Source organism: Coregonus lavaretus (assembly GCF_964263955.1).
Source record: "Coregonus lavaretus genome assembly, chromosome: 28".
Lineage (NCBI taxonomy): Eukaryota > Metazoa > Chordata > Actinopteri > Salmoniformes > Salmonidae > Coregonus > Coregonus lavaretus.
This window is the reverse complement of record NC_140015.1, coordinates 26,504,562-26,528,085: the sequence shown is the minus strand read 5'-3', so window position 1 is coordinate 26,528,085 and position 23,524 is coordinate 26,504,562. Positions and strand designations below refer to the sequence as shown.

At 44.4% G+C, this 23,524-nt stretch overlaps 3 protein-coding genes across 3 annotated transcripts; 1 reads left to right on the top strand and 2 right to left on the bottom strand.

Annotated features, from left to right (window-relative positions):
* Nucleotides 1–327: 327 nt before the first annotated feature.
* Nucleotides 328–4,117, top strand: LOC311103204 (zinc-binding protein A33-like; the record flags this gene model as incomplete). The annotated part of the gene is made up of 6 exons (XM_084144751.1): nt 328–729; nt 1,687–1,782; nt 1,938–2,168; nt 2,305–2,327; nt 3,304–3,422; nt 3,576–4,117. 6 exons carry the CDS (start codon nt 328–330, stop codon nt 4,115–4,117), a joined length of 1,413 nt encoding a protein of 470 aa, XP_084000877.1.
* An 800-nt stretch (nt 4,118–4,917) lies between these two features.
* Nucleotides 4,918–16,778, bottom strand: LOC311103942 (long-chain fatty acid transport protein 1-like). Its single transcript, XM_084145576.1, has 13 exons — nt 16,320–16,778; nt 15,754–15,921; nt 15,157–15,551; nt 14,160–14,327; nt 12,894–12,963; nt 12,648–12,739; nt 12,365–12,474; nt 8,468–8,677; nt 8,128–8,254; nt 7,793–7,930; nt 7,460–7,624; nt 6,804–6,950; nt 4,918–6,642 (listed from the first exon to the last, which is right to left on the bottom strand). The coding sequence occupies exons 2-13, from the start codon at nt 15,918–15,920 to the stop codon at nt 6,485–6,487; spliced, it is 1,947 nt and encodes a 648-aa protein (XP_084001702.1). The 5' UTR covers nt 15,921; nt 16,320–16,778; the 3' UTR covers nt 4,918–6,484.
* Nucleotides 16,779–17,913: 1,135 nt separating this feature from the next.
* On the bottom strand, nt 17,914–19,268 carry LOC311103203 (prostaglandin E2 receptor EP1 subtype-like; the record flags this gene model as incomplete). The annotated part of the gene is made up of 2 exons (XM_084144750.1): nt 17,914–18,177; nt 18,498–19,268. The coding sequence occupies 2 exons, from the start codon at nt 19,266–19,268 to the stop codon at nt 17,914–17,916; spliced, it is 1,035 nt and encodes a 344-aa protein (XP_084000876.1).
* Between the last annotated feature and the right edge of the window lie 4,256 nt (nt 19,269–23,524).

Sequence of the window (23,524 nt, the reverse complement as noted above, 5' to 3'; positions counted from 1 at the left end):
CCCCTGGCATCATCACTCTGACGTGCCAATCTTCCCCCCTCTCCAACAACACTGATCTCAGAACACTGCGTCAAAGAAGTGGGACTATCACTCACTCTGGCCTTCCTTCAAAGATATTTGGTGGATAGCTGTGTTTTATTATGCAGTGGGAGGTGTTTATTTGCATATCCACTATTCAAGCCGATGGAAGCCCTATGGACATATTAATTTCCTTTAAGTATTAAAGTTGAACTGAGGTAGACCCCAGAGAACCCCGGCAACAGGGGTGGGAGGAGCATAGTAACCTTATCTGACCCTGCTGCTGCTCTTAAAAACCTGAAAGGCAGAATGGCGTCCAGGCACCGTGAAGACGATCTCTCCTGCCCCATCTGTGGAATTATCTTCAACCAGCCCGTGGTGCTCTCCTGCAGACACAGGTTCTGTAAAACATGCCTTCAGGACAGCTGGAGTACCCAGGAAGGTGAGGACGACTGCCACTTCTGCCCTCTGTGCTGGAGACGTTCCTCCATGAATGAGATTGTGGTGAACACCATTCTGGAGAAGGCCTGCGAGTCCTTCAGGAAGGAGATGAGCAGCAGGAATAACCCTATGGCGTGTAAGGAACATGGAGAGATACTCACACTCTTCTGTCTGGACGATCTGCAGCCCATCTGTGTTGCGTGCCAGACGTCGGCGGTACACAAGGGGCACAGGCTCTACCCCATTGGGGAAGGTGCACACGACTGTAAGGTAGGCGAGCACAACCTTAGTTGTCTTCATTGTGCTGTCAGTGTCACTGTCACTGAATGTGTCTCTCATCATCAATACCCTTGCTCTTAACGTTGCTTGTCAGAGGGAAACTCACTTTCATCTGTATGTTCAGTCTCATCTAACCTCCGGCTGTCATCCTTTACCGCCCGCATTGTCAAATAACTACTTATTTCTAGCCCAAAACTTTCACAAGTTGCTAAACCAGCAGCACTTCTATCATCATGAAAAGTAACATATTTTACTTTGTTTTTTACAGTTTTGTGTTGTAAAAACCTTTGTTATAGAAATCACCTTTGACATAATGGGATGGTTAATAGGGGGTTTGGAAGAGTTTATTATCACTCTATTAATAGATTCATATTTTGGGTTGGTCACTGCTTGGGCCCCTGGGAGGAATGAAACTAGATCCCAGAAGGCTTCTCAAGTGTGCCCCTCTACATTCCACTCCTCCCCTGTCCCACCATCTGTCTTTGACCCAGTTCTAGGGACAAGGCAGCTTTCACCAAGACACATTTTTAATCTTAGAATGTAATACTCAAAGACAACATCAACAGAGCATGAATCATGAGCTTGAGTGTGCCTCACAATGCAGAAACCTCAATGTCCAAACTTTCTACATGTCTTTCTCTGGCACGTTGACTTTATGAATCTGTGTGTAGCCATTTTGTTTCATCATCATCATCTCCACCCTCTCTGTCACTCAATCACATGATCCAAACTCTGTTAATGTTGCCGTGGCATTAGCTAGGTCCAGCTATCAATTGAGCTGGACCTTCCAGTCAAGGAGGTATTGTGACCTTTCACACATGCAGCTGAATGCTGTGATGGGGCTGCAGTGCGGTGGTACCTGGCAGTTGAAAGCAACACATTGTGCTCGAGGCCAGCCTGACCCTGTAGTATGTGTTAAAGTGTTAATATCTTGCCATTCCATTCCAGGAGGAACTTAAGACTGCACTGACGCCATTGAAGGAGAAGCTGCAGCTGTACAAGAAGGCTATGATCATCTGTGATCAAACGGCAGAGCACATCAAGGTAGGGTATTGTATTTCTAGCGCTTTAGAAAGATTTTGATGGTGTCCATTTTGGATGAATACATCTTATAATGCTCATGGAACACATCATCAGTAATGTAACCTGGGGTCATTGAGTGTTTCAGGTCTTTCATTTCTAAACATGTCTAATTCCAGAACCAGGTTGAGCATACTGAAAGGCAGATAAAGGATGAGTTTGAAACCCTTCGCCAGTTCCTGAGAGATGAGGAGGCAGCCAGATTGCATGCTCTGAAGGCAGAGGAGGATCAGAAGAGTCTGCTTATAAAGGAGAAGATTGAGGAGATGTCCAACGAACTGATGTCCCTCTCAAACACCATCAGAACCGTAGAGCAAGAGATGAGGTCTCAGGACATCCCATTCTTACAGGTATACACAGTATGAAGTGAAGTGAAACCCTACTTACAGTACAAAGGGAATTCCCAAAACAAAATATAAAAACATAACATGCATGTGGAATAGTGTGGCTGTCCATCTAAAAGCGATACATTTATTTGCTTTTCAGAACTACAAGGATATCATCAAGAGGTAAGTGGAGTCAGGAATAGCCGTCGGTTTGACCCATGGGTTGATGTCATGAGCTAACAGAGGCAAAATACAAAAATAGACAGAGACCCATACTGCCTCACTATCATGTGCCCATAATATACTCATGAAAACAGTGATCTAGCTAGTGAATGTGGCAGACACATCTAAGGCTCACGTGTGTTTTCAGATTCAACTATTACCTTAACTTAGGCCTAGAATCAATCAGATCAAGCGTTAACCGGCGATAGCCAATACCTGCATAGCTGATGTTCTGGCGGTGAGCAGATGCTCTTGATCATAGTCAGAAAGCCACACCCTCCCACTCGCGTTAAAAGTTTAGAACGAGAAAGTTTAGGCAATATAGAAATAATGACGCTCAAATAGAAAATCATAAAACTAAATAATGAGCATTTGTATCAGCCTAATTGAGGTGTAGATTACATCTCAAACTCCAGTGTTCGAAATTGTAAACAAGGCGACTCAAGCAGTCAATAGCAATGTCCGCTTTAGGTATAATGCCAGGAGCCGCTTGTGGATTTGACAGCTCTAACACAGTTCCACCTCCGACACCGCTAAAACAACCGCTATGTGGATGTTGGCTAAAGTGGATCTGATTGAATAGAGCCCTTAAAGGTAGACTCAGCGATATGACGTAGGTGTACAAAGTAAACAGCATATAACTAAGAGAGTTGAAGCGCGAGGCTAAACTTCTCAGCGTGAACCCATGCACACGTATGACTGTGTGAGAGCGAAGTCTTGCATCTCACTCATCGCAATATCTGCGGTGCTGCTCGTGGCAAAGTCATTTTACTGTGTCTACCTTTAATAAAAACAGATAATTATGTTCAAATGAACTTTACTTTTACACAAAATAGCAATGAATATGATACAATACATACATTTCATGGTAAAATAATATATATTTTTTCTCTGGTATAATAGACATATGACTCATCACTGAATGTCATCATTCCAGAACCTGGCGTATGCCGCTGGATCCAAAGATGATTCCTGGAACTCTGATTGATGTGGCAAAGCACCTGGGTTCTGTAAAGTTCAACATCTGGGACAAGATGAAGAGCATCATTCAATATAGTGAGTATTAATCAAATATGAGTAGGTAGAAGTGACTGTACTGTTCCCTCACAGGAAATAAAGTTATTCCATATATTTAATTTAATCTCAGTTCTGCCCTTTCGATCACCTCTCTCTTCCATTTGAGGCTCATCTCTTCTCCTCTCTCCCCAGCTCCTGTGACTCTGGACCCCAACACAGCCGCTAGCTGCTTCATCCTGTCTGAGGATCTAACCGTGGTCCAGTGCTGCTCCCAGGTCTTCAAGCTCCCCAACAACCCTGAGAGGTTTGACATCAGCGCTGAGTTACTGGGCTCTGAGGGGTTCTGCTCTGGCCGCCACAGCTGGGAGGTGGAGGTAAAGGATAACACATACTGGGTGATAGGCGTGGCCAGCGAGTCCATCAACAGGAAGGGCAAGAACGTGCTGACACCAGCCGAGGGCTTCTGGACTATACGCTTCCGCAACGGCGAGCACAAGGCGTGCACAGCACCGTGGGCGCCCTTGACCATGATGAGCAAGGAGCCACAGGTCATCAGGGTGGTGTTGGACATGGACAGGGGCAAGGTGACCTTCTTTGACCCCAGGGAGAGGACGCCCCTCTATACGTTTACAGACCTCATCTCACCCCGGGTGTTCCCTTACTTCTGCACGGCCTGTAAGGAACACCCACTGAGACTGCTGCCCGTCAGGTTGTCTGCTGATGTGGAGCACTAGAGAGCTCCATGGAGGCTCAGTTACTTACAGATATCAATCTAGTTGTGTTTACTACCTAGTCCTAGAAGATAAAGGCTGATCACTTGGAAGGGACAGTCTGGAATAAAGCATGTAATGGTCATATGTTTGTGAGTATTATGTGTCTACAGAAGATATACACAGAGTATACCAAACATTAGGAACATCTTCCTAATATTGATTTGAACCACTTTTGCCCTCAGAACAGCCTCAATTCGTCAAGGCATGGACTCCACAAAGTGTAGAAAGCATTCCACAGGGATGCTGGCCCATGTTGAATCCAATGTATCCCACAGTTGGGTCAAGTTGGCTGGATGTCCTTTGGGTGGTGGACCATTCTTGATACACATGGGAAACTGTTGAGCGTGTGAAACCCAGCAGCGTCACCGTTCTAAACACACCTACTACCATACCCCATTCAAAGGCACTTACATATTTTGTCTTGCCCATTCACCATCTGAATGGCACACATACACAATACTTGTCTCAATTGTTTCAAGGCTTAAAAATCCTTCTTTAACCTGTCTCCTCCCCTTCATATACACTGATTGAAGTGGATTTAACAGGTGACATAAATAAGGCATCTCAGCTTTCACCTGGATTCATCTGGTCAGTCTGTCATGGAAAGAGTAGGCATTCCTAATGTTTTGTACAGTCAGTGTACATGTTGACTTGAAAAGTACCAAGTCTTGAAATAGGTAGAAACTAGTTAGCAGCCCCCAAGTTTGTCCTAGAATGCCAGAGCCCTTATAACTCTGTTCTGAATCACAACATAACACTGGTGTCTTTTACAAACCTTTATTTTTGAGTTACACCTAAACAAATGTATGGAAATGGAGAGCTAGAATAATGTTCACAATCAATTATATCTACAATATTACTCTGAGAAAATGCTTTATTACATAATAGGGCACACATGATCGCTGACTTACTGACAGATTGTCAAGATATTGTTTAAATAATGTTCTTTCTTCTGTATTGGAGTTCCTTAGTCAGGTTAAGCATACCACCCCAATCGTTTCAGGACACACACAGGGCTTCCACAAGGCACATAATATCAATGTGTGTGAACCTGAGTGGTCAGTAAGTGCACATCATCCATTACTTCAAACATGTTAAGTGATCGGCTTTAGTTTTAAGTAAAATGATGTCATCTCGCAATCTAAACTTCTACGGTTAGTTAGTGTTTGGAATAAGAGGCATGTTTAGCTGCGTCATGTTCTATCATACTACACAGGTAGTAACACCTCATCCAACATGGACACTCAAGTATTGCTAAAATCTGTTAAGTATTTTGTTCTATTACATGGTGGTGTTCGTGGCACACAACTATTACAAGGTTAGGAGCAAATAGCCTGTAACACAATATTCTTCAAGAGACTGATATCTCAACGACTGCAGTATATTCAATCACAGCTCTCATCTCTTTTACAGTCTTTTGTAACAAAGACAAATGCTGTCATTGTAACAGATGTCCTGATTTCAAGTAAAAACTTACTCTACTCTATGTGCATTGTAGTGTTGAAGGCTTGAAAGTTTTCATTTGGCTAAACTAAGAAACAACACAAATGACGAAATAAAACGGGGGAAAATGCCCTCGTACAACCTTGTCCTTGGATGTTATTGATACAGTGTTAAAACATTGTTTTGTAACAGTTAAGGTTTTCCTATTGATTGATCAGTAGCCCTTCAGTCCCCTGATCTAGTCTAGATCCAGGGTGCTGGTGTAGGGAGAAACACTGATACATGGAGATGTCGGCAATAACACTATTTAAAGCCTGCAGGTGTAATGCTTTATAAACATGTTATAAGCACACAAGCCTTTATAATGGTTTATAGTAAAGCTTATACTATGTTATTTTTTCGCAACGTATCAAAATATAAACTGACAAAAAAATTCTGGTATTTAGACAGGATCATTATGAGTTGACTATAAGACATTATAAGGGGTCATACATGCTTAAGACAAGTCTTAAAATGCATTATAACGGCATGATAAGGCTTTTCCACTCCGTCTGCAGTATCTGACACCTTGACAGTCACTCTCCTAAAGCTGGGTGTACACTACATGACTTTCAAAATCCTAACATCGCTGAGCCTCTCACATTAAACGACTGTCTTTCCTGTAGTTTTTTTGTCTTGCCAACGTAGTGGTGCGCACACTAAACGATGTGGCACAGACAGGGGTCACATGGAACAAGAATCTTCACTTGGTCGTGAGGATTGTCTATACCACGCTATCTCGCGAAAACAATGATGTGATTAGATTTAACGTAACTACAACGAGCTGTGGCTCAAAGCAGCCTCATAAACGTGTAGTGTACACCCAGCTTAAAGTAGTCCATCATCTCATAGAGCCATCCTACCCTCCACTATAGCACTGTGTAGCTCCTCATTCACAGCCTCATAACGCCCTGCTCTGGAGTTCAAAAAGTAGATCTGGTCGGTTGATATGCGCGGGTCGTATCCCTCCCTCTGAAACCGGGTCTTCTGGATTTTAAAGGTACCTAGGAGAGGGAAACAAAGATAATAGGCCATTAATATATTCATTAATATATTCCATTATTTCTTGGAATGAGCATTAGATGCTTCATGCAAGGCCTTATAAAAAACACAATTGATCGATATTTCACATTAGAATTAGCCAGAATTAGTCCAGTCCACTCACCTGTGGTGTCTACTTGTGGGGAAATGCGTAGGAACACGGGGCGGGCGTAAGGGGGCAGGGCCTGTTGGACCTCTCGCAGGAACGCATCACAGTCAAATGTCCCTGTTGGGTCTGCGATGGCAGCCATCCCTGCCTTACCTTCCACATCTACGGGGAGACAAACAAACACGTCAGGCTGCACCATGCTGCAAAGTCTTCCTCATCACTCAACCCCCCTGTTGACTGGTCGAGTTTTACATTTATTTGACAGGGACAATGCAGTCAAATCAACATTTAAAAGGCCCAATACAGCTGATTTTACATCAATATCAAATCATTTCTGGGTTCCATTCAAAATTGTCAAAAATAAACAAATAGCTTTTTAGCAAAAAACTATTTCTCAAGCAAGAATTTTGTCTGGGAGTGGTTTGAGTGGAGAGGGGACAACTGAAAACTAGCTGTTACTGGCAGAGAGGTTTGGAACGCTGTTATTGGTCGATTAACTAGATTTACCGCCTGGTGATGGCACCAGGCAAGCCAAAACTCCACCCATGCAAACAGAAAAAACTGAAGTTTGACTGCACTGGGCCTTTAAGTGGAAGAGTAACTCCTTGTTTCACCACCTGTCACTATCATACATGTAAAATGGTGCACATAGAGTCTGAACTTCATCTCACCTGGTACAGATACCCCATACACAGCCACATCAGCCTGGCCCAGCAGACCACTCAGTGTTCCCTCCACCTCGGTGGTGGAGACGTTCTCTCCTCTCCAGCGGAACGTGTCCCCACTGCGGTCCCGGAAGTACATGTAGCCCAGCTCATCCATCACCAACACATCCCCTGGGAGGAGGTAGAGCGAGGTGAGTTGATGACATATTACATTGTGGTAAAGATAATGAGAAGATAAGGACTGATATAATAATAGCATGAATTCCAAGTATGATAACCCAAGTAAACATAAGAAATCCATTGTTATTGTTTAATCACACTAAGGGCCTGTGGGTTTACCTGACAGATATGCAGAGTCGTTTTTCTTGAAGACGTTGTTGGCAATCTTCTTCCTGGTGTCGTCCTGGTTGGCGTAGCCATCAAACCTCCGTAGCGGGTCCTGTTGGTTGATCCTTCCCACCAGCAGCCCTGGCTCCCCTGAAGATAGGAGGAGGTACATGGAGAGGTCAATCAATCCAAGCATAGTTATGAATCCCTTTTTACATAACTTTTTCACAACATGCTTTACAGTTACCCAAGTTAACATTCACACAGTTGGTTTTGTAAAATTCCTATATTTATTCGATATCGTGTCTAAAAATGTAGACTTTTGATATCGGTGCCCATTTACTTACCAGGGCGGCAGGGCACACACAGGCCGTGCCTGTCCCGCACCAGCTCCGTGGTCTCCTCATCCACCTTCATGAGGCGGATGGGGTACACGTTGGGAAGGATGCGGCTGTTGAACCCACAAGCTCCCACCTGGACAGTGGAGAAGACATAAAAAGTATTTGATACCGCAGGAAGATCTTTATGTAAATAAGAAATAATAATGGCCCAGGAATAGATCCTTGAGGTACACCACATTGAATTGTGGCTCTACAAAAGTTGCAACTTTAGCAAAAACATATTGCTCTCTATTATTTACATAATTGTTGATTGAGGCAGTTGATGACATTGCCCATGACCCCTTACCTTGCCGTCCATGTTGGCGATGCTACAGTTGCATTCGGTGGCTCCGTAGAACTCCCCGACCTGGGCCACCCCGAAGCGCTCGGTGAAGGCCTCCCAGACGCTAGGGCGTAGCCCATTCCCCACGGCCAGGCGAACCCGGTGACCCTTCTCAGATGGCCGCACCGGCTGGGACAGCAGGTAGCGACAGATCTCCCCTATGTACTGTACCACCTAGTGGACGGATGGGGAACAGCGTATAAATCAGATTTAAATTCAATGCGGGTTTCAATCAAAAAATCATATAGCTGCATATCGACCACTCAAGTCAGGTGTTGTTCCTATCCTCATAGAATAAGATACAGTTGAAGTCAGAAGTTTACATACACTTAGGTTGGAGTCATTAAAACTCATTTTTCAACCACTCCACACATTTCTTGTTAACAAACTATAGTTTTGGCAAGTCGGTTAGGACATACTTTGTGTATGACACAAGTAATTTTTCAAACAATTGTTTACAGACGGATTATTTCACTTATAATTCACTGTATCACAATTCCAGTGGGTCAGAAGTTTACATACACTAAGTTGACGGTGCCTTTAAACAGCTTGGAAAATTCCAGAAAATGATGTCATAGCTTTAGAAGCTTCTGGTAGGCTAATTGACCTCATTTGAGTCAATTAGAGGTGTACCTGTGGATGTATTTCAAGGCCTACCTTCAAACTCAGTGCCTCTTGTCTTGACATCATGGGGAAATCAAAAGAAATCAGCCAAGACCTCAGAAAAAAATTGTAGACCTCCACCAGTCTGGTTCATCCTTGGGAGCAATTTCCAAACGCCTGAAGGTACCACGTTCATCTGTACAAACAATTGTACGCAAGTATAAACACCATGGGACCACGCAGCCTTCATACCGCTCAGGAAGGAGACGCGTTCTGTCTCCTAGAGATGAACGTACCTCGGTGCGAAAAGTGCAAATCAATCCCAGAACAACAGCAAAGGACCTTGTGAAGATGCTGGAGGAAACAGGTACAAAAGTAGCTATATCCACAGTAAAACGAGTCCTATATCGACATAACCTGAAAGGCCGCTCAGCAAGGAAGAAGCCACTGCTCCAAAACCGCCATAAAAAAATCCAGACTACGGTTTGCAACTGCACATGGGCACAAAGATCGTACTTTTTGGAGAAATGTCCTCTGGTCTGATGAAACAAAAATAGAACTGTTTGGCCATAATGACCATCGTTATGTTTGGAGGAAAAAGGGGATGGCTTGCAACCCGAAGAACACCATCCCAACCGTGAAGCACGAGGGTGGCAGTATCATGCTGTGGGGGTGCTTTGCTGCAGGAGGGACTGGTGCACTTCACAAAATAGATGGCATCATGTGTTAGAGCTTAGTTGCAAATGGGTCTTCCAAATGGACAATGACCCCAAGCATACTTCCAAAGTTGTGGCAAAATGGCTTAAGGACAACAAAGTCAAGGTATTGGAGTGGCCATCACAAAGCCCTGACCTCAATCCTATAGAAAATGTGTGGGCAGAACTGAAAAAGCATGTGCTAGCAAGGAGGCCTACAAACCTGACTCAGTTACACCAGCTCTGTCAGGAGGAATGGGCCAAAATTCACCCAACTTATTGTGGAAAGCTACCCGAAACGTTTGACCAAAGTTAAACAATTTAAAGGCAATGCTACCAAATACTAATTGAGTGCATGTAAACTTCTGACCCACTGGGAATGTGATGAAAGAAATAAAAGCTGAAATAAATCACTCTCTACTATTATTCTGACATTTCACATTCTTAAAATAAAGTGGTGATCCTAACTGACCTAAGACAGGGATTTTTTCCTTGGCCTAAATGTCAGGAATTGTGAAAAACTGTTTAAATGTATTTGGCTAAGGTGTATGTATGGCTGGCCATGCTTTCCACCTGGCTACCACTACCCCGGCCACAAGCTCTGCACCCTCCGCTGCAACTTGCTGATGTTCTGAAAGAGCTGCAAAATCTGGACCCCTACAAATCATCTGGGCTAGACAATCTGGACCCTTTCTTTCTAAAACTAGCTGCCGAAATTGTCGCAACCCCTATTACTAGCCTGTTCAACCTCTCTTTCGTAACGTCTGAGATCCCCAGAGATTGGAAAGCTGCCGCGGTCATCCCCCTCTTCAAAGGGGGTGACACTCTAGATCCAAACTGTTACAGACCTATATCCATCCTGCCCTGCCTTTCGAAAGTTTTTGAAAGCCAAGTTAACAAAACAGATCACCGACCATTTCGAATCCCACCGTACCTTCTCCGCTATGCAATCCGGTTTCCGAGCTGGTCATGGGTGCACTTCAGCTACGCTCAAGGTCCTAAACGATATTATAACCGCAATCGATAATAGACAGTACTGTGCAGCCGTCTTCATCGACCTGGCCAAGGCTTTCGACTCTGTCAACCCCGGCATTCTTATTGGCAGACTAAATAGCCTTGGTTTCTCAAATGACTGCCTCGCCTGGTTCACCAACTACTTCTCAGATAGAGTTCAATGTGTCAAATCGGAGGGCCTGTTATCTGGACCTATGGCAGTCTCTATGGGGGTGCCACAGACTTCAATTCTTGGGCTGACTCTTTTCTCCGTGTATATCAATGATGTCGCTCTTGCTGCTGGTGACTCTCAGATCCACCTCTATGCAGACGACACCATTTTGTATACATCTGGTCCTTCATTGGACACTGTGTTAACAAACCTCCAAACGAGCTTCAATGCCATACAACACTCCTTCAGTAGCCTCCAACTGCGCTTAAACACTAGTAAAACTAAATGCATGCTCTTCAATCGAACGCTGCTGGCACCCGCCCACCCGACTAGAATCACTACTCTCGACGGGTCTGACCTAGAGTATGTGGACAACTACAAATACCTAGGTGTCTGATTAGACTGTAAACTCTCCTTCCAGACTCACATTAAGAATCTCCAATCCAAAGTTAAATCTAGAAACGGCTTCCTATTTCGCAACAAAGCCTCCTTCACTCATGCTGCCAAACATTCCCTCATAAAACTGACTATCCTACCGATCCTTGACTTCGGCAATGTCATTTACAAAATAGCCTCCTACACTCTACTCAGCAAATTGGATGTAGTCTATCACAGTGCCATCCGTTTTGTCTCCAAAGCCCCATATACTACCCACCACTGTGACCTGTACGCTCTTGTTGGCTGGTCCTCACTACATGTTCGTCGCCAAACCCACTGGCTCCAGGCCAGACCATAAATCACTGCTAGGCAAATCCCTGCCTTATCTTAGCTCATTGGTCACCATAGCAACACCCACCCGTAGTATGCGCTCCAGCAGGTATATCTCACTGGTCATCCCCAAAGCCAACACCTCCTTTGGCCGCCATTCCTTCCAGTTCTCTGCTGCCAATGACTGGAACGAATTGCAAAAATCTCTGAAGCTGGAGACTTATCTCCCTCACTAACTTTAAGCATCAGTTGTCAGAGCACCTTACCGATCACTGCACATGTACACAGCCCATCTGAAATTAGCCCACCCAACTACCTCATCCCTATATTGTTATTTATTTTGCTCATTTTTACCCCAGTTTCTCTATTTGCACATCATCTCTTGCACATCTATCATTCCAGTGTTAATACTAATTGTAATTATTTTGCACTATTGCCTATTTATTGCCTTACCTCCATTACTTGCTACATTTGCACACACTGTATATATATTTTCGGTTGTATTTTTGAATTTATGTTTTGTTTTACCCCATATGTAACTCTGTGTTGTTGTTTTTAATCGCACTGCTTTGCTTTATCTTGGCCAGGTCGCAGTTGTAAATGAGAACTTGTTCTCAACTGGCTTACCTGGTTAAATAAAGGTGAAAAAAAAATAACAAAAAACTGTACATAAGCTTTTTTTCTACTTACAGTGCAGTCGTGCTTGATGCAATCTTCCCAGAAGCGACTGGCTGAGAATTTCTTCTTCACCACCACAGTGAGTCCATTGATGAGACACTGGCCTACACCCATGATGTTACCTGTACAGGAGACGAACATGGGCCAGCCAGTGAGGGTGACAGGTGAGAGGACAGGAGAATCAGGACCACACTGTCAGACCAAATGACTCCTGAAAGACGGTGGAAGGTGGTGGGACAGAAACAAAGATGGAGAGAAAGATGAAGCCAGAGATGGATGAAGAGAAGACACACACCTGCAGAGTGGTAGAGGGGAAGGCAGTCGTAGATGATGTCATCCTGGTGCATGCGGAAAGCATGGTAGCCAAACGCAGCGATACGGTAATACCTGGAGATAGAACAACACAAAAGGGATTCAATAATCAAATACATGAATGCAGTGGGTGCTAAGCTATGCTGTAGCATTGGGAATCATCATACGCAGAAACACACCAGACAAGTGTATCGCTGCTGGGCATTAGGGTGCTGAGACAGAGACTCACCGACTGTGCACCACTATGGCTGCTTTAGGGAGTCCTGTGGTGCCTGAGGTGTATATATAGAACAGACGATCTGTTTGGGTTGGCGGTTGTGGGGGAGGATGGAGAGAAGAGAGGAGCAGAGGGTGAAGAAAAGGACGGGGGGAAGAGGAGGATGGAGAGAGGAAGGGAAGGTTAAATAACATGACTGAAACAACACATTCTATTTACAACAGTGAGACTGACACTCACAACCACAGAGAGACAAGTGGCCACTGGTACCCACACAAACCAAGATGCTGACACCCACAAACACACACTGTCCTCACAACACATCTGATGAGAGCACAGAGACCCCAGAGAGGCCATTTAGCAAAACCCAGCATCTCCATAACACTCTCCGGGATGGCCAGCTGACTGACTGGGCTGCCCACTGATATGCCTGAGACTGACTAAGCAATGTCCTAGAGAAAGCTTCCCAAATCTCTCCTTGAGTACCCCCAGCCTGTTCCAATTATTAGATATACTCCTGTTCTAGCACACCTGATACAACTAATCAAGGGCTTGATGATTAGTTGACAGGTTAAATCAGGTATGCTACTACCGGAATAGATAAAATACATGGAATTGGCTGAGGGTATGTGAGAAGAAGTTAATTTGCCCTGGAGATAAGTTCATACTAAAACATGATTTAGTGACTCAGAGCTCAGCTGACACCTGGAGCTGTCAATCAAAGCCACATCTGCCCTAGACTGTATCTGTGACACGCATACCAAAAAATTACCAGGACTGAGTAGAATACAAAAATCACCAGGAAAATCGGGATGGATCAATCATCTTAGGGCTTCCAATTTAGTCTTGGTAATTACAGCTCTTTGTCTGAGTGAGATAGTGAGTGACAAGGAAAAGTGGCTGAACTGTTTTATTTCACTTGAGAAAGTGAGGATGACAGTGGAATATTCATGTGGAATACACTCCATGGAATACAGATCAAATTTTTCTTGTGGGATCATTTTACCCGTCAGCTCTGAACTACTAAGCTGTCAATGTGAGATGGGTATTAGCAGATAGTTGTGGACTCTAGCTAAACTGTTTTACATATGGCGAGATACATTTTATCTTGTTGGAGACTGGCCAGAGATTGTGAGGTCTAAGTTACCTTGGCAGCAAAGAGCATAGTAGTGTGTAGTATTATGAGGTTATACACAATATAAGTGTCCAGCCACATGTATCTGTAAGTTATAAGAGACTGGATGAACAATAAGATGTGAGGGGAAGGAGGACACTCACCATTGAAGCTCTTGGGTGGGATGCAGGGAGGAGGGGGCAGTGTAGGGGCCGAGGCCAGGATAGGGTCCAGATTCTGGGCAGCCAGGGAGGCCAGACAGTCTACACTGAGCTCTCCTGTACAAAACCGCACCATCGACGGGCTCAGGGATGAGCTCACCTCCAACATGGCTGAGAAGACAAAGAAAGACAGGAGGGAGAGAGATCGAGGGAGAGAAAGAGAGAGAGGAGGGAGAGAAAGAGGAGGCAGAAGGAGAGAGAGAGGAAGGAGAGGGAGGGAGGCAGAGAGAGGAGAGATAGGGAGAGAGAGAGCGATAGAGGAGGGAGAGTAGAGGAGTGAGCCATAGGATATTTCAGAAGGGGACTTTCACTGGGAAAGTGAAAACAGAATTGAAAGGTAGTTATCGATTAACTACCTGGTCAATGAAAGAGACAACTAATCATTACAAGAAAGATAGAGTACTGATGCATTATGCATAGAATGTTGACAAAAAAAAGTGCAACAAAACAAATGTCATTAGCAGACAGAACATAATGTTGACACAGACAAGACTCAGACAAACAGAAAGCCAGACAGAATACTGACATTAGCAGATGGAACACTGCTGCCAGACAGAATGTTGACCCACCCAGACAGAATCGACAGACAGAATTCTGAGATGGAATATTGCAACAGACCATCAGAAAAAAATTGTTGGAACGCTTTATAAGGATAGCTAGAATTCTGAAATAAGCAGACGTAAGACTGTTGCCAGACAGTTGACCCACCCAGACGTACAGACAGACAGAATTCTGAGATGGAATATTGCATCAGGCCATCAGAAATTATCTTTGGAATGCTTGAAAGAAGAAGCCTGCATTGACTAATTTAGGATCAATTTTGCCTTTTAAATCATAATGTGTAAGAGGGACCTGATCCTTGATCAGCACTAGTACTCTGAGACACTTTGTGAATACGGGCCCCAAACCCCACATTTCCCCATCTCTGAATCCCACTTACCACCAGCCAGCTCGGCTCCGAACACGATCCCTCTGGACGCAGACATTCCAACACAGTGCAGGAGCGCGTCCCTCCGCAGGTTGAAGTTGATGAGGGCCGCCTCCACCCCCACCTTAGCCAGGCCCAGCCAGAGGGCCACCTGCAAGGGCCGGCTCTCCATGAAGAGGGCCACCACATCCCCCGGGGCCCAGCCCTGGGCCAGAGCCCATTGGGCCACAGCGTTAGACAGCAGGTCCAGCTGGGTGAAGGTCCACGTCTCTCCTGTGGCGTCGTAGATGAGGGCAGGTTTATTTGGGTGTTGCTTCACCGTCTGGGCAAATATGGAGGGGATATTGCTGTTGCGTCGTAGGTGGTGCCACAAGGCTATCTTGACTCGTAACAACACGTAAAGGCCACTGGAAAGAGTAAAGAGAGGGAGATTGGTGAGAGAATGTTACTATTTTACCATTGCCTATGGTGAAAATGACTAACTAGGAAAGGTACATTTCCTGAAGAAAATGTGTGTACCTGCTTCAGCAGTCTAAAAGTATGTTTTATGGTTGTAGGAGAAGTTGAAGCAAGCACACTACACATTCTTAACAAATTAAAGGCACTCACTTGAGGTCTCTTTTGGCAGTGCGGACTACAATGTAGAGATACTTCCAACCGCCTGTGCCCAGAAAGACCCCGAAGCCTGCTGCAAAGCTCCAGGACCAGGGGACCCCGAAGAGACGCAGCAGACCCAGCGATCCCAGAGACACAGAGGCACTGGCTGCATTGCGCATCCTAGCAGTGGAGGAGAGGAGTTTCAAAAGGGTGGGATAATTGAGAGAGAGAGATATAGGCCTACAACATGCGGTTAAAATGTAATGGCAGAGGGGTTAGGATAGAGGGTGTACAACACGTGGCAGTGGAGGACAGAGAGAGGTAAGAGTGCTTTTGGACCAGTCTCTCTTATAAAAATGACTAACTTGACTACCTAACTTGAACAGTGAAAATGTGTAATGAATTACAATTAAATGCAAGGTAGCCACGACCTTATAGCACAGTTTATAGGATTACATACTGTAGGTGTTTGGCCCGTGATTTATTTGTTGTTGTAGGCAGGCTAGTGAAAGTGTACTGGGAAAAAATGTAATCAAATAATGTAGCGTTGCCTACAGAACGTAGGCCTAGTCACTTACCTATGATCATACACGACCCGACGACGAACTATTTGAGAACGGTGTCCCTAACCTTTCACCTAGTAACCTCGTATTCTACAAAACGTTCAATAGCGCTTTAGCCACTACCAGGCTTGTATACAAATTATTATCTCCACCACACGCTGTTGAATGCGTTGCAAGGATAACATGTATCATTTGAAATATTGCTACATTAATACGTATCCAAATGTTACAACAGTTTAACTGTCACCACACCAAATAGCTATCAGAACAACGCCTCTCCTGTAACGTTAACAATGTATCCATTTATGAACATCAAATGCATAGCCTACGCGCTCTAAAGAGTTTCGAAACAGCAGATTCCCCACCGAGCGGCTAAAATGATGGAATGACTAGACAGCTAATGGATACTTATCTAGTAGCCGAAATACAAGAATCACACTACTCTGTACTCCATATTGAATACAATTGCATTGCGACGACCACCAACAGCACCGCCCTAATTGTATCGTTCCTTCTCTGTGAACTCAGCCATTTGCTGCTCATCGAATTACCGACTCAATCCCATTGGCCGATGTTATGATGATGAAGGAAAATCCGCCTCTTCACCCGCCTGTTTCAGGTTCACTTCATCCAGTTGACCAATGATTCCAAGTGTTGCTACATATTGAGAATATTAGGTCACATTCAGACAAATACTGTGTACTGTATACAGATATCTTACTGAAACTATATATGTGTGTGATGCAAAAAGCCCTGATCTATTCTCTACTTTGTCATACAGAGGCTCTCGGGGAGGCTATACTTTCCTTATGAGTCAAATAGTTTTGACCTCTACAGTAGCCTAATCCTTTCTACAAATGTTGAAATGAAACTTTGTCGAGGAGCAGCTGTTTATTTTGAATCACAATGAAGCAATTCCATGCTGCCATTTAAAGTAAACATAAACATTTCAGTCTGGTGGTTTACAACAAAGATTATCTATTATAATGACAAGATATTCAAGTGACTGCTCTAACAATGGAAATACATGTCCTCAAAGATGGAAGGCAGGCAGAGGAGGCGAGATCAGGTGGGACCATTCTAGCCAATGAGAGGGCAGATAAAGCGCTCTGATATAAAGAAAAATAAATCTAAGTGGCCGAAATGCCACGTGTAACAACCTAACCATTACGAAACGTCAATTCGATCAAATTAGCAATTACACTTTTTGTTGACCAAATTCGACACTCTCATTGACCTTCATACAAAAATTCCGCACTTCGTGGTCTTATTTTCATGGACAGATTTTGGGCGGTGTAAACCCTCTCGCTTCGCCTCTTCCTCTCTGTTTACAAGCTTTACAACACAAATACAGTAGTAGAAATTAGACACTGATAAACTTGCTGGTGTTTACAGGTTACCAAACTAAGTGAAACATCTCTAATGAGTTGACTATCCCATGATTGCCAATTGCTCTTCTGCTATGGGAATATGTCCACATACTTGTACTGTAGGCCTATGCATCGATGTACAGCATCTCAAACCAGTTTCACTTGGTGTTTTTGAGTTCTCTCTTCACTCAGTTCATCACAGAGAGTGTCTCCACAAATGGGAATAATACATTCATGGGTCAGTTTAGTCCGATCCCCTGTCTGCGTGAGGCTGTAGTGCAGGAGCTGCTCTGTGTCAGGGTGGACCTGGTGTCTGGCTGGAGGACACGGAAGACCCTTCGCAGCACAGCCCGTCTGAGCAGGATGTAGACCCAGGGGTCCAGGATCTGGTTCCAGGAGGCCATGCGGAGGCCCAACAGAACCAGCCTCTCTGACTGACGCAACGTGTGGCTGGAGCCTCGCCCACCGCAGTAGAACTGACCCACCAGCAGAGAGATGGAGATCTGGTGATGGTGGAGGGAGTGAGAATAAGTATGGATGTGGTTAGCAGTATAGTAGTTCATGATTATGTGCTATTGTAGAATAGCTATTTAGGAAATATGTTAGGGACAGAAAATCCACTGGGGGTCACTGAAAGGCACACTGTATGAGACAGGCCTGAATCCATGAGGTGAATATGTTGTAATCTACTATTAATTTTAGAAACACTTATGTGTCTGTGTTTAAACAAGCAAAAGCCTTGCCTACGATAAGCAGGCTACCAATGTTAAACCATCTACAGTATAAACAAGGTCAAATGTCAGTAGGGGCTCTAGCTACTCACTAGAAAGGGGCTCCAGCACACACAGGACACCATTGTGATCACTGTCAACTGGGCCATCATCTCTACGTCCAGCGAGCGTAGGGGAGAGGAGGAGGAGGTTCTTCCATATCGACCTGGTGCTGCTGTAGTGTTTGTTCTGATGCCCTGGGAGCTGAGCCTGGCCTGCAGCAGAGCCAGCCCACTCAGGGTGTTACAAATCAGGGAGAGGCTGAGCGCAATGAGCCCCAGGCCGGAGAAGGTGAGGGCCAGGCTGGCGTCGGCCGTGGAGAGCGGCCCGTGGACGCTCAGAAAGCACCACGTACCAGGGAACTGTGTTGTGTAACTACCCACGTCCACCAGGGGGAGCCCGGCCAGCAGCAGGGCCAGGGAGGGCAGCAGAAGGACAGCCAGACGCACATGGGTCACCGTGATCAGGGCAGAGTGAAGGAGGGGCTGGGTGATGCCCACACAACGCTCCACGGCCATGGCACTGCCAAGTAATAGAGGGCACAGGCCGAAGAACACCATGCTGGCACCGAACAGTTGGCAGAACACCCCAGCAGGCTCACGCACTCCTGCAGCCACCCTGTGCCTCCGACTCAGACCCAGGTGCAGATGGAGGGCAAAGGCACCGGGGATCAAATTACCAGCCAGGTCGGTTAGCAGTAGAGCCCCCACTAACAGCAGGAACGGCGCTTTGGCCCGATGTCGGAAGCGGACATAGGACTTGGCCAGGATGCCCAGGGCGGTGAGGTTGGAGAGGCCACCCAGGGTCATTGTGAAACAGGACATTCCTAAGGAGGGAGGGTTGATGGGGGGTGGCAGCGTGGTGGCATTCAGTGTCTGGATGGATGGACAGGGGCAGGAGGAGAAGTTGAGCTCTGGGAGGTGGAGGAGGACGGAGGGAGGGAGAGTAGGGGCAGAGACTGTAGCCATGATGTCATAGAGGAGCAAGGAGTCTTCAGATTCAATGCCATCTGCAAAGAATGAGAGAAATTAAGTTGAAGACTGGTTCAAACGTTTGTTAGCAAACAGTACTTGTGTATTAGGTCTATATAATCCAACATGGTCTCATAGACTAGACGTAACGTTGTAAATGTAAATCCAGGGCGCTCAAATTAATATGATATGCTACGTTTGATATGGTTACATAAGACAGATGATTACTTAAGTCGGGGTGGACGGGTGGGCGTATAATGCAAATGTCTAGCAACCCAAAGGTCGCGAGTTTGAATCTCATCACGGACAACTTTAGCTAATTAGTAACTTTTCAACTACTTGCTACTTTGCAACTACTTAGCATGTTAGCTAACCCTTCCCCAAACCATATCCCTTTTAGCTAACCATTCCCTAACCCTAACCTTAACCCTTTAACCTAACTCCTAAACTTGACCCTAACCCCTAACCTAGCTAACGTTAGACACCTAGCTAGAATTCGTAACATATACTTTTTGCAAATTCGTAACATGTTGTATGTTTTCAAATTTGTAACATATTGTACGTTTAGCAAAATTTGTGACATATAATATGAACTGTAATACGTAACATATCATACGAAATGAGTGATGGACATCAACAAATTAATACATACCATACGAAACTAAACATATACTAAATGGAGTGTCAAGGATTTACAGTACCAGGCAAAAGTCTAGACACACCTACTCATTCAAGGGGTTTTCTTTATTTTTACTATTTTCCACATTGCAGAATAACAGTGAATACATCAAAACTAGGAAATAACACATATGGAATCATGTAGTAACCAAAGTGTTAAACAAATCAAAATATATTTTATATTCTTCAAAGTAGCCACCCTTTGCCTTGATGACAGCTTTGCACACTCTTGGCATTCTCTCAACCAGCTTCACCTGGAATGCTTTTCCAACAGTCTTAAAGGAGTTCCCACATATGCTGAGCACTTGTTGGCTGCTTTTCCTTCACTCTGCGGTCCAACTCATCCCAAACCATCTCAATTGGGTTGAGGTCGAGTGATTATTGAGACCAGGTCATCTGATGCAGCACTCCATCACTCTCCTTCTTGGTCAAATAGCCCTAACACAGCCTGGAGATGTGTTGGGTCATTGTCCTGTTGAAAAACAAATGATAGTCCCACTAAGCGCAAACCAGATGGGATGGCGTATCACTGCAGAATGCTGTGGTAGCCATGCTGGTTAAGTGTGTCTTGAATTCTAAATAAATCGCAGACAGTGTCACCAGCAAAGCACCCCCACACCATCACACCTCCTCCTCCATTCTTCACGGTGGGAGCCACACATGCGGAGATCATCAGTTCACATACTCTGCGTCTCACAAAGACTTGGCGGTTGCAACCAAAAATCTCAAATTTGGACTCCAGACCAAAGGACAGATTTCCACTGGTCTAATGTCCATTGCTCGTGTTTCTTGGCCCAAGCAAGTCTCTTCTTCTTATTGGTGTCCTTTAGTAGTGGTTTCTTTGCAGCAATTCCACCATGAAGGCCTGATTCACGCAATCTCCTCTGAACAGTTGATGTTGAGATGTGTCTGTTACTTGAACTCTGTGAATAATTTATTTGGGCTGCAATTTCTGAGGCTGGTAACTCTAATTCATTTATCCTCTGCAGCAGAGGTAACTCTGGGTCTTCCTTTCCTGTGGCGGTCCTCATGAGAGCCAGTTTCATCATAGCACTTGATGGTTTTTGCGACTGCACTTGAAGAAACTTTCAAAGTTCTTGAAATTTTCTGTATTGACTGACCTTCATGTCTTAAAGTAATGATGGACTGTCATTTCTCTTTGCTTATTTTAGCTGTTCTTGCCATAATATGGACTTGGTCTTTTACCAAATAGGGCTATCTTCTGTATACCAACCCTACCTTATCACAACACAACTGATTGGCTCAAACTCATTAAGAAGGAAAGAAATTCCACAAATGTAATGTTAACAAGGCACACCTGTTAATTGAAATGCATTCCAGGTGACTACCTCATGAAGCTGGTTGATAGAATGCCAAGAGTGTGCAAAGCTGTCATCAAGGCAAAGGGTGGCTATTTGAAGAATCTCAAATATAAAATATATTTTCATTTGTTTAACACAAGGGTCACAGTACAGTAAAACTGCTGCTCCTCCCTGTGCACCAGGATGACTCCAGTCCCGGCCATGCCATGCCAGTAGTCTGTCACCACTAGGTCCACAGGTCACCAGAGCTCCATGCCTGTGCTATTGTTTAGGAGCGTGGGACACTGACATATTTCAGATGGCTGTCCCCACCCATCACCCAAATGTCCTCACCCCAAGACCCAAATTAGACAGAGGTATGCTTGGAAATCTGTTCTTTAGTCCAAATTTGAGATTTATGGTTCCAACAGCAGTGTCTTTTTGAGACACCGAGTAGGTGAACGGATGATCTCTGCATGTGTTGTTCCCACCGTGAAGCATAGAGGACGAGGTGTGATGGTGTGGGGGTGCTTTGCTGGTGACACTGTCTGTGATTTATTTAGAATTCAAGGCACACTTAACCAGAATGGCTACCACAGCATTCTGCAGCGATATGCCATCCCATCTGGTTTGTGCTTAGTAGGACTATAATTTGTTTTTCAACAGGACAATGACCCAAAACACACCTCCAGGCTGTGTAAGGGCTATTTGACCAAGGAGTGTGATGGAGTGCTGCATCAGATGACCTGGTCTCCACAATCACCTGACTTCAACCCAATTGAGATGAATGCTCAGCATATGTGGGAACTCCTTCAAGACTGTTGGAAAAGCATTCCTCATGAAGCTGGTTGAGATAAAGCCAAGAGTGTGCAAAGCTGTCATCAAGGCAAAGGGTGGCTACTTTGAAGAATCTCTAATATAAAATAATTTGTATTTGTTTAACACTTTTTTGGTTACTACATGATTCCATATGTGTTATTTCATAGTTTTGATGTCTTCACTATTATTCTACAATGTAGAAAATAGTAAAGATAAAAGAAAAACCCTTGAATGAGTAGGCGTTCTAAAACTTTTGACCGGTAGTGTACATGCTTGTGATCCATTTTGATGTGATTAAAATTTTATTTAACAATTTTCTTACTACACATTTTTGTTACCATTGAAGCCCAATGTTGTATTTTTGCAATGTTTCCAGAATTTTTTTCTACAAACTTATAAAATTCTAAAAAGGTAGTATTTCTGAAGTGTAATAATATTTATATATTTTTTTTCTAATTTGGAATCTATGCTTGGTCTCACCAGGTTAAAGAAAGAGAGTGAAAAACAGATTGCTTACAGTGTCACACCCTGGTTCTGGGACTCATTATGTTGAGCCAGGGTGTGTGCAGTCTATGTGGTTTTGTTCTATGTTGGGTGTCAAAGTGTTGTATTTCTAGGTTTGGTCAATGACTCCCAATCGGAGGTAACGAGTGTCAGCTGTCGGCTCGTTATCTCTGATTGGGAGCCATATTTATTTCTGTATGTTTTCCTGTGGGGTTTGTGGGTTATTGTTCCTGTTTAGTCTTTGTCACTATTGGACTTCACATTCGTCGCTTTGATTTGTTGTTTTGTCGTGCTTTAACTTAATAAAGTACCATGTTCGTTTCACACGCTGCGCCTTGGTCTCCTTCACTCCTCGACGACCGTGACATACAGGGCACTTCTGAGCAGCTCAGAACAGAAAATGGATTCAGGGTTATTGCTCTGTGCCCGTAGTCAACACTTGAATGAGGAAATTATTGATGTCATCACTGAACATGGCCAGCACTCAAGTCTTCATTCATTTCCTCTGCAGACTGCTAGTATGGCTGCCCACTCCATTTCAGCCATGCTAGCCTGCCAGAGGATAATGATGTTTCACACTCATCAGCCGACTCTTTTCAAACAGCAAATTACAACCATCCGTCCTTACATTTCCTTCCTTCTGCTGTGGTAAAATAACACCTGGCACAATACAGCAAAATGACATCTCCAGGTGGGCATGGAAATAATCAGTAGCTTTGTAAACTTGCTGGGTAGATTTTTTTTCCACTATACTCCTTTATCCCTCTTTCTGCTGCAGTTTTTGTGTGACATTTTGCACCCTCAAAT

Excerpts from the sequence above, each read along its gene's own strand:
- LOC311103942 (XM_084145576.1), bottom strand. The coding sequence starts at position 15,920 with ATGCGCAATGCAGCCAGTGCCTCTGTGTCTCTGGGATCGCTGGGTCTG. Across the intron at positions 8,255-8,467 it reads TCGCCAACATGGACGGCAAG|GTGGGAGCTTGTGGGTTCAA; the intron begins GTAAGGGGTCAT and ends TCCACTGTCCAG. Across the intron at positions 7,625-7,792 it reads CGACTCTGCATATCTGTCAG|GGGATGTGTTGGTGATGGAT; the intron begins GTAAACCCACAG and ends ACCTCCTCCCAG.